Source organism: Nilaparvata lugens, unplaced genomic scaffold (assembly GCF_014356525.2).
Source record: "Nilaparvata lugens isolate BPH unplaced genomic scaffold, ASM1435652v1 scaffold6457, whole genome shotgun sequence".
Lineage (NCBI taxonomy): Eukaryota > Metazoa > Arthropoda > Insecta > Hemiptera > Delphacidae > Nilaparvata > Nilaparvata lugens.
Genome location: NW_024092211.1, coordinates 1 through 11,334, shown reverse-complemented (window position 1 = coordinate 11,334; position 11,334 = coordinate 1). Strand labels below are relative to the sequence as shown.

The 11,334-nt window shown below is 33.4% G+C and overlaps 1 protein-coding gene across 1 annotated transcript; it reads left to right on the top strand.

The window, feature by feature from the left end:
• Nucleotides 1-327: 327 nt before the first annotated feature.
• LOC120356311 (arp2/3 complex-activating protein rickA-like) lies at nucleotides 328-4,491 on the top strand. Its single transcript, XM_039445231.1, has 3 exons — nucleotides 328-499; nucleotides 2,373-2,662; nucleotides 4,423-4,491. The coding sequence occupies exons 1-3, from the start codon at nucleotides 349-351 to the stop codon at nucleotides 4,456-4,458; spliced, it is 477 nt and encodes a 158-aa protein (XP_039301165.1). The 5' UTR covers nucleotides 328-348; the 3' UTR covers nucleotides 4,459-4,491.
• Nucleotides 4,492-11,334: the final 6,843 nt, after the last annotated feature.

Below are 11,334 nucleotides of genomic sequence, written 5' to 3'. Positions count from 1 at the left end.
ATATACGTCGACGCGCAAATAAAAAGGAACATACCTGTCGAATTCATGAAAATCTATTACCGCGTTTCGCCGTAAATGCGCAACATATAAACATATAAGCATTTTAAACATTAAGAGAATGCCAAACCGTCGACTTGTATCTTAGACCTCACTTCGCTCGGTCAACTAAGATACATACATAAAATTAAGGAAATGTTAATTTATTTAATTATATAACTAAAGAAATGAATTGCATTCAATAGCTTGAGCAAAATCTTCATCCTCATGCTATCAAATTGGTATGATTTGAAAATTGAATTGGATCATGATTTTATTTATTAGCAATGGGAGGAATACGGGTCTGTGCCGATGCTGGAGCGTCACAGCCTGGAGCATATGGTCAGTGTGCTGATGCCAAACGCTGCCAAGGCCTACAAGCGGCGCAAGATGAACAATATTCCCGCTACCACTGTCGAATCTGAGGTCACCGTTGAGGATATGGACGCTGAGGAGACGCCAGGTAACTATAGTGAAGTCCACGTTATAATGACAGTTTTGATTAAAATTTGTGTTCTATCTTTGTCTATCATTCCAGAAAGCTTTTTGTGGTTGCCATGGAAAAAATTGTAATGTGGAATTTTCAGCTTCAATATTATCATAAATTGTTTCATATTTGTTCGCTTTTTAAATGTGAATTTGTGCTTAGAAATAAGTTTCTTCAATTTTAAACTTTATAAAATAGAAACTCAGGAAGTGAAAGTGCTAATTTTTAGTGAGAAAACATGAAGAACCCAATATATAACCTATAAACTTGAGTGTTGATAGGAAATGACATTATGTTTAGTCATTGAAAAATATATCTCTTGGTGAATAATATATGATTGATTATTTTGAACAAGAATGAACCGTTGATATTCATCAGATAAACCGATATCAGCTATCCTCTATAGAAGGCATTAGCAGGGCAGAGAATCGGCAACGATGTTCTCTTATCTTTCTTCACTGCCATTATAAGTAAACCGTATATATAATGTTCACAATAACATACACCGTGTAATGTTAGTATTAATTTATTACAGTTCAAGAACTGTTTATGTTTCTGGTATTTGTTTAAGACTTTCTATAATTTCAATTCAAGTTCTTAATAGTTCAAGAAAAATTAAATCTTAACACAAAATCTCATCAACTTCGTGACTTTGATTTCATTTCTTCAGGAGACAACGAATAAAATCTATAAAAATATTTGAATGAATCACTTATGAATTTAGTAAATATTCTAGGTACTCCTGAAGAAAAGAAATCAACGTACGTTGATCGTAGTTGATGATACATGTTACGAAGTTGATGATACAATTTGTTCCAAGATTTAATTTTTCTTGAACTATTAGGGCCGTTCCCGAGCTCGGGATTTAGCTAAGCTCTAGACTTTAAACAACGGAGTCAGAAAATGGCTTTCCGAAACGGGGCGTAGTCACAGTCCACGTTTAAATTAATTTCGAAAGCTAGAAAATTGAACATCGTAGTCTATTGAACATAGTGAACATAGGAGTCTATTTTTTCTCCAAGAGAAAAATAGTGTAAAGTTTCAGCTATTTTGATTTATTTATGAATGTTTCATTTCGACAAGGACAAAAACGTTTAAATATTTTTATTTATTTATTTATTAGGTTAGCACAAACAATACAATGATCGGAAAAGAAAAAACAGGCTATTGCCCAAAACTTTCAATTTCCTGATTTAGTTTCAAATTGTCCAAATATATAAATATATAGGTTATGTCCATTCAATTATATTTATTATTTAGCGTATGGCAGATACACAACAAATATATAATAGCTCCTGAGTCTCAAATGCTACAAATATACACTGTTATTTCCAATTTCTTTGAGATGTTGTGTATTTTTCAGTCAGGAGAACATAAGTTGACCGCCATTATTTGCTAGTCCATTTAGCTTTAACCAATGTCACCATGGAGGTGAACTAGCATGCACATATTTGAGTTATGAAAACTGATTGCTGGAACAATTTTGAGGTTAAAGAAGGTTGAACTCAATCCAATTATAGAAATTAAAAATTATCATAAAAACTGCGACTACGCCCTGTTTCGGAAGCCAATTTCTGACTCCAACTGTTTAAAGTCTAGAACTTAGCTAAATCCCGAGCTCAGAAAGCCGGCCCTGATAGTTCAAGAAAAATTAAATCTTTGGAACCAATTGTTACATCAACTTCGTGACATGTACCATCAACTACGATCAAGTAACGTGATTTCTTTTCTTCAGGAGACAACGAAGAAAAATATATATATTTGAATGAATCAGTTTATGAATTAGTAAATATTCTAGATAAATACTTAATGAATAAATGATATATTAATTGTAAATCTCTTTTCACAGCTACCACTCTCCTACCAGAAGACAATTGCCGTTTCATTCCGCCACTACCTGACTCTGACGACACCCCTCCTCCTCCTCCTCCACCACCTCCTCCGCCTCCTCCCGAGGAGGGGGAGATTCCCTCCTCACCATCCTCACCTGGACCGCCTCCTGAGATCAACTCATCCAATGAGGAGGCTTCTCAGCTGAATGAGGAGGTATCTCAGCCAGCAACCAGCACTCAGCTGAATGAGGAAACCTCACAGCCCGCTACCATTGAAGATGCCTCAAATATTTCCAATGTGGAGAGCGTAAGTTAGATTGAAAAATCGTTGTTACTAATATAGATTTACTACAAACTGTTAGTTGACCGAGCGAAGTGAGGTCTAAGATTCAAGTCGACGGTTTGGCATTCCTCTCAAGTTTAAATGTTTATATGCTGCTCATTTACGGCGAAATGCGGTAATAGATTTTCATGAAATTTTTAACAGGTATGTTCCTTTTTTGATTGCGCTTCGACGTATATACAAGGTTTTTGGTAATTTTGCATCTCAAGGATAATATAAAGGAAAAAGGAGCCTCCTTCATACGCCATATTAGAGTAAAAATCAGACTATAGAATTATTCATCATAAATCAGCAGACAGTGATTACACAGATGTGGGAGAAGCCGTCTATTGCTGTATTTCCATAAGGTCTATAGTTTCAATCAGGATATGTGGATGAGAATACTGCGTGAGGTCCACTGTTCACAGAACTACTTTTAATTACTTATGAATGATATCAATGCCTCCCATTCAACCAATGACATTGTACCGATTGAGAATGAATTTGAACTTGAATGAAAACCAAACTTGAATGAGAACAAATTGAACCAAAGTATTCAACTAATTGAGATTCAATTATAGAAGACTAGCAGACGTGCTCCACAAGGCTCTAATTAAAAACTTGACTAACTGAAAACTTGACGTACTGAAATCTTGAAAAATTTTATTAGACCTATAACCATCCTCAGTAGATTTAGAATCTATACACAAAATTTCAAGTTTATCAATTCAGAAGTGATGATACGTCATTAGTGAATTTCCTATCCCGTACATGTATAAGCCAATTCTTTTCTTTATTATATTATAGATAACTAGTACCCTTGTAATCTTTCTTTATAATTATACTGTACATGACGAGTTTCAACCTTCATGCCATTCTCAAGTGTTTCTTCTTTTATAATATTATTTAGTACTAATTTAGATTCACTTTCATACAGATCATAGTTGAACAGTCAGCGTTGTTCGGAAGGGAAGTGTTGACGTTATCTATAAGGAATGTTGACGGTTTGAATTGAATCTCATTTATCTTGTTATCTAGTATTATCAGTTTTATTATTAGTGTCAATCAGTGTTATCAAGCAGTGCAGCTCTTAGAGATTTTATAGAATTTTTATAATGATGGAAATATCTATAACAGTATAAAGAAAAGAATTGGCTCAAACATGTACAGGATAGGAAATACACGAATGACGCATCATCATGGTCTGAACTACTAATGGACTGTAACTTGAAATTTCCTTAAAGACTCTTAATTTATCAGGATATTTGCGGTGCTCCTATTTTTGTTTGAAATTTTTCTCTAGAGCACTATTTTCTACCCACTTATTTGGTAAGTAATATTTTGTAATATTACAAATTATAGCTATATTTCCAGTTTGTCATAGTTTTCAGTCTATGTAGTTTTCATTCGTCAAGTAAACAGACCCTTGCGGAGCACGGGTTACCTGCTAGTCATGAATTAAAATCATCAATAGTTTTATTTATCAAGAAAAACGTGTGCCCTTTATTATTCGGATAGTTTTATCTCTACGTATTTTTGGCATACTTGACTACTTACTAACGTATTATATTCGTAGATAAAATGCCTATTTTACGTACTACTTAAAGTAGTTTCCTCGTTGCTTACCTGATTCTGACTTAATTTCCTGTATGTGTAATTGTTGTGTTTGCTTCTACTCTCTAGTAGTGCATTGTTGAAAAAAAGGAACGTAAATTTGTTCGATTTTCATCTGAAATTTGTTGCAGCAGGACTCGCTCTCTGAGCGAACTGGAAGACCGTAAACGCGAACTGATGAACCAGCTGCACGAATCTAGCTCATCTTCCACCTCCACAAAAGACAATCTTCAAACGCCATCTGTCGACAGAATAAGAAACCAGAGCTGAGCACTCCGTCTCCCTCGCATGGCAAAATGGTGTCGGCGATCTGGGAACCCCGATTTTGAAAGTTTCTCGCCGTTCAGTAAACTGCCGTCGTCTGAAGCGTTTTCCAAGAACATCTGTGATGTGATAAACTTGAAAACCTGCCGGATTCAACCGGCGTTTATGAGAGGATGGTTGGTTTTATAAGCAAAGTTCGGCGGCTGTTAAACGTATACAACAGGAGGATTAAACTGGTTTTGAAAATTGTGCATACAATAGTAGGATCAAACTTGGATTTTGAAGATCGAGGATCAAACTCTTTTAGAAACTTGTATATATACAACAGGAGCATTGAACTTAGTTTTTGAAAACTGGAATTAAATTGTTCGTTAGGTGTGAGAAATCTTTAAAACCTGTACCGTGCAATGGTATTTCTATTACACAGATCTTTGCAGTTAAATTCTTATTGAAACTGTTTGTTAGATGTGACAAAGTTGATCTTGTTAGATGTGAAGCCTTCTAAGTTAGAACGTGCAGTTAGAATCTCAGTTTCAATATTTTACAATAAAACGTTGATAAAATTTGTTCATTTGAAGAAGTCTTTGAACTTATATTTATTATATCATTGCAACGTGCATATATAATATAAAAAATATCAGTTGATATTTCAATGAGCTTTGCAATAAAAAGTTGGTTTAATTTGTTCATTAGAACAATCCCTCGAACTTATATACGATGAAAGTAGATTTCTACTCTAAAGATCTTCACTATAAACTTTTGATTGTATTATTAGTATAATGCTAAGAACATTTGAAAGTATACAACTGATGGACTGGATATTGATTCCATCAACTCCTACAATCATTTTTTTAAGTTGTTTGAAATTTTGAGGAAGTTGTGGATACACAGACTATATCAATGTTATTGATTTTGAATACTTAATTTTTATCGAATTTTGATTGAAATTGTTATAAGTGACAGGCTTTGAAAGTACTCAACTGGGGGGCTAAAAACGTCAATTTATTTTTGCAATAAATTTTTTATTGCAGTTGGATTAGAATTGTAAGTGAAGTGTAGTGTAACAAATGTTTGAGGACTAATTTAGTTGTACTCTACGATTAAAATGTTGATCGCAGTTGGGCTGTTGAAATTGTCAACAAAAGCGTTTTGAGACTAAGTAATGTCGATTTTCTAGAATATTTCAATTGGAGATCGTTTCAAATTTGTAGTTGGGTGTGCAAGGATGAAAGCTTCCTAGTTTGTTGAAACTAGAAAAAGTGAAATCACCGTAAATAGGAATAGGGGAGACTGAGAAACAAATTTTGTAAAACTGAAATTGATATTTTACATTTGATCTTATATGCAAAACTTGTAATACTGGAGTTCTATAATTAATAAGTTTTAAGGATTCGCATTGAGTTGTAATTATGATACCGAAGATCTTGTTGGCTAATTGAACTTGATAGTACAATAAATCAGTACAAATTTAAAATATGTAATAGAATCTAGCCCCAGTTTGTGAATCATAATAGCAACTCCATTAGTGTCGTGATTATTGTATTAGAATTTAAAAATTGATAGGGAATCCAATGATATTATGTGGCAGGAACATTCAAAATAAATAACTAAGGCTAAACTCCCACTCAGGCGACTCAGGCGAGAAGAGACTCGAGTCTAGTCGAGAGCATGTTTTCCAAATGGTGACACTCAGACCAGTCGAGCTAGTCTCCGCGACGTCACCATTTGAAAACACATGCTCTCGAGTAGAGTCAAGTCTCTTCTCGGCCTGAGTCGCGTGAGTGTGAGTGAGTCAATTCCATGCTCAATAAGTCCTAGTTTTTAGAAAATATCATAACACCATTATAAGTTTGACTCCCTCCACCTGTATTCCAACACTTATTTGAAGCATCCAAATATGCTTAACATTGTATATACCCTGTTTATTTAACCTCAGAGAATTTGATTTTTAATTTATTCCAAGTAAACTATTCATTTTATATGTTATCGATGAATGCATTGTTTTTACTTCACTGGTTGAATTAAAAGAATATAACCTTCAAGTATAAAAGTAGACATATGTTTGACAATTGTTTTGACTTGGTGATAAACAGGACAAGAGGTCCAATGAGACCAAGGCAAAACGATTATCACTCATTCCGCAACTTATTTTTATGCTCAAATTTCTAGTGTATTAATAGCTTTTCATAAGATTTGAAAAATGTAATGTTGACCTTATAATGCTATTATTATTGTAATATTAAGTTATTGTACATATTTTGGAATATGCCCTGATAAAATGAATGTGTTCTTGCAGATTTACTTGTATTTCTTCAGAAATAGTTATAATAATTTCGAGTAACCTGGCTGGTTTAGGTCTGGTATCTGAGTTTTCAGGTTGAACCTGATCAATTCTTCAAAAAATCATAGGTACACAAAACTTGTCAATTTATTATAATTATTGTAACAATTAAGTTATCATTTAATTTATTCTATATATATTTATGTGAGGTCTTTTTGTAAGCTGTGTAACTGATTGAAAAAGTGTCATTAATATTTAGTCTATCAATATTTTTTAGGATATCATTGAAATTGAAACTATAATTTAGTTGTATCGAATGAACGAAATTAATACCAATGTACTTTACACTAATTACTGCAAACACTTCAGTAAGTGATCTCCGAACCGAGATCCAAGCAATTTTCGGCAAAGCCTGTTGAATTTTCGTATCGTATTTATTTCTTAATAAATAATAATAATTATTTTATATTTATCTTTCAATCATTCAGTAGTATATCATGATTGGACAAGTAAAATAAACATCAGTGTCTTGTAACTTCTCTATTAGTCTAAATAAAAGTATGGAAAAAGTACCTTAGCCATAAGATCTTATCTTGTATTATAATGAATTTTAATTGGAAATAAATTAATTTAATCTTTTTAAAACAATTGTTTTGCTATATTTTTATTACTTTAAATCATGTAGTAGGAACATTAAATTGAATTGCATTTAATTAACTGAACGAAAGAGTATTCTTATTATAAGACCTACAGCAATCAAGAGATTGAGAAGCATGTCTTATAAGTATTCACATTTTGTAAATAGTATAAATCCTCATCAAGTTTATCGAATGTATCACCTACCTTCAAGTAAACCGAATAATTAAATTATTAACAAATTTTATTTTATATTGAGCGAATCTGTGGACTAATATGAGAGTAAAGTAAACGAATAGCTTAGCAGTTGACATGATTCAATGTTCACTTGTTAGGAATAAATGAAAGAAAGAATCTGTACATAAATTTATTCTTACATGATAGATTATAAATATTATTAAGGTCTGAATACTAATGATAGATAGAGGGTGACCGGCTTGAAGTCATTATTTTCAATAATTTCATTCATAGTTATTGGGAATATTGCCCCCTGTGGGTTGGGGAGCTTTGAGTCCAATATCGTACCGTACTCAAGAATGTGTCGTAAACTATAATTCACCCATAGTATCCCTGCTTGTCGTAGGAGGCGACTAAAGGCAACTCCAGAAGTGGCCTTGCCTTCAACCCACGGGATCAACTGGGAAAAACTACTGGTTCTTGTAAAGGACACACGTATTGGTTTGCCTAACATACTACTTGGGAACACAGTAAGCTTCGGTTGACGTGTAGGGTTCTTTGGATCCTTGAATCCGTCTCTTCAATAATAATAATAATATTGTGGAATCTCCTATCACTTCAAATATCGGGGGCACCGAGCTTCGCTCGTTATTTTTACTTTCCTTGCCCTATTACCATAGGTAAGGAAAGTATTAATTTCCGAAAAAATTAAGGTACCCAAATTTCTAAATTTCTATACGTTTCAAGGTCCTGAGTCCAGAAACGTGGTTTTGGGTATGGGTCTGTATGTGTGTGTGTGTGTGTGTATGTGCGTCTGTGTACACGATATCTCATCTCCCAATTAACGGAATGATTTGAAATTTGGAACTTCCCCTTAAGGATCCGACACGAACAATTTCGATCAAATGCAATTCAAGATGGCGGCTAAAATGGCGAAATTGTTGTCAAAAACACGGTTTTTCGCGATTTTCTCGAAAACGGCTCCAACGATTTCGATCAAATTTATACCTAAAATAGTCATTGATAAGTTCTATCAACTGCCACAAGTCCCTATCTGTAAAATTTCAGGAGCTCCGCCTCATCTATGCAAAGTTCAATTTTAGATTCCCAATTATTAGGCTTCAGATACAATTTAATCGAAAAAATTCAAGTGGAAAAGATTGAGCATAAAAATCTCTACAATTGATGTTTTGTAACATTTTCACCTAAAATTAAAATAATAAGCTCGAAATGGGAAATTATTCCAGAGATAAAAGCACCAAGAGTTGGCACAAGATGGAGTGAAGAAGAAAGCTGCATTTTCTCAGAGAATGAAAAGCTGGTGGGCGAACAAGAAAACCGCCAAGTCTAATAAAAATCGATGATCATGATTCTACTCAGCGTCTTCCACTTCAGGAGCTCTTTGACTAATAATAATAATAAGCTCGAAATTCGAGAAAATGTGATTATGCAAACTATTGGCAACTGTTGATTCTATTTAATCATTCACTATGAAGAGATAGCACACATCGTGTGTCTCCAGCGTTATTGTCCTGTCACCAGCTGGCGAAGATCTTAGAAGAGTAGACTCTCATGCGCGTGAACACTAGCGCCAGGTGATCAATTTTCATAACGGCAAGGAAAGTAGTGTGAGTGCGCCACACCAGATTTTTATTTATATTTTAGAGAAAACAATATTATTCTCTAAAATGATCGTGTTTATATTTCACAGCCGGCTATATGTCATCTTAAGAATTTCGGGGATGCTATATTTTGATTTTTCACATACACACTCTCTCACTCACTTTTTTACTATCCACAGCTATTCCAGCCAAGGATTAATATTATCCTTTTAATGTTGTTCAGCGAGTTTTCCGAAGGATGAGACTTAGTGCAATCGAATTTTTATATCATGAACCTACTATGTTCCTAATTTCGTGAAAATCGTGCCGTTTTCGAGATCCGTTGAACATAAATAATCAGATATAAATATATAAAAATACAGAAATTGCTCGCTTAATATAGGATAAATTAAGTTTATGTTATCTGTCTGAAGATAATAATTTTATCAGCCTACTCTTTGATGGTGACATCCCCAGGGTTTTGAATTTGCCGCTTTCACATACCACCGCTATCTGGTTGCTTGCTATTGGTCGCTTCACGACCAATGGCGGCCCAACAAGTTTTTCAGCTGGTTCGCTGGGTGCTGGTTATCATCTGTTGTCATTTCTGTTTGTTGTTCTCATCAAATTCCCTTCAAAATTATTTGTGAAAACGTATTCTGCAAAGAACAAGTGCTTATTGTGCTAAGGAATCTTTGACAAGTGTATTCTTCAATTTTATTCATCCATTTTTGCTTGAAATCTACCTCATAAACCGTTTCAAATAACTGTAAGTAATTGTGTCGCAATACTGCTATTGCCGAGTATTTGTTGACTTTGAACTCTGATTGTTTATTGTTTACTTATTTTTATAGACAATTCATCGTTTATTCATGCAACACTTGCTAATATTTTTCTTTCTGATTTTATCAATATCATTTCTTTAGTAAATTAGCTCTGAACAGCTGTTGCGCTGGCCTAACCTTGTTTTAATTTTAATGCGAATGCGTAACGTAATTACTGTATTTTTATTTCAGTCAATTTGACACACATTTAAAATCCTGATAATTCATACCACATCCTTCTCTTATCTAACTCAAATCTCAAATTTGTTCCTTCCTCTTTTTATCAATACAGTAGAGTCACGTAGAGTGGCACGACATCTATTCTATTATTTTGCAAGTGATGTATGTGCAAATTATCATAAAACTATGTAAACCGCTAGGATAAAACAGTTTTTGATTTGACTGGATACATTTTATTTGTTGATTTAAAAAAAATAGTTTACATTTGTTTTTAGATCATAGAAATATTAAATAAGCAAATTATTCTTCATTAGGTTTTTCTTATCAAAATAATCGTGAAAGAAGTGTGTTCAAAATTCAAATTCGATTAGGACTGAAAGCATAGCTCATAGGTACCGTATGTTTTACAGTCGATAATAAAATTGTAACGTTACCCATTTGTAAACTTAAACACGGTTGCACAAAAGTCTATTAAATTTTAATATCAATTAAATGCCATTAGAGCCAATCTGAGAAGCCTTCTTTTCAAAAAACGTCTGATTGGTTCTCTTGGAATTGAATCATGATTAAAATTTAACCAGCTTTTGTGCAACCATAGTCATAAAAATCGTTCCTTATTTGTTGTAATTTACCAAAATATATTTTAACTTGACTTTTAAGTGATGAGAAAATAGGATGCAGTTATATTGTAACTTTCATTCCAGTCGCATTTTCATGTTATATAGGTAATATTTTATAAAAATAGATAAATTTATTTTCTCCAGATCACAAAATGGATCCATGTGAATGCATCATGAATCATGAGATGGCGATGAGGAGACTCCTGTCTTTCGTAAGTATTACGTAAATAATTTTGCCTTCATAAATGGTAGACTCATTCTTTGTAATTGTATATAAGTTAATCTTGGTGAGAAAAGGACAGAAAAGTTATATTAAAAGTAAAGAGTTAGATTTTTTTCTTGTTAGAGCTGGATGTCAGTCAACTTATCTCATAACCAGTACTTAGTGAAGCTGGTATCAAGCGGTTACCGTTCCAACGAAAGCACCGTGATCACAGCGCTTAATCTATTTGATTAGAAA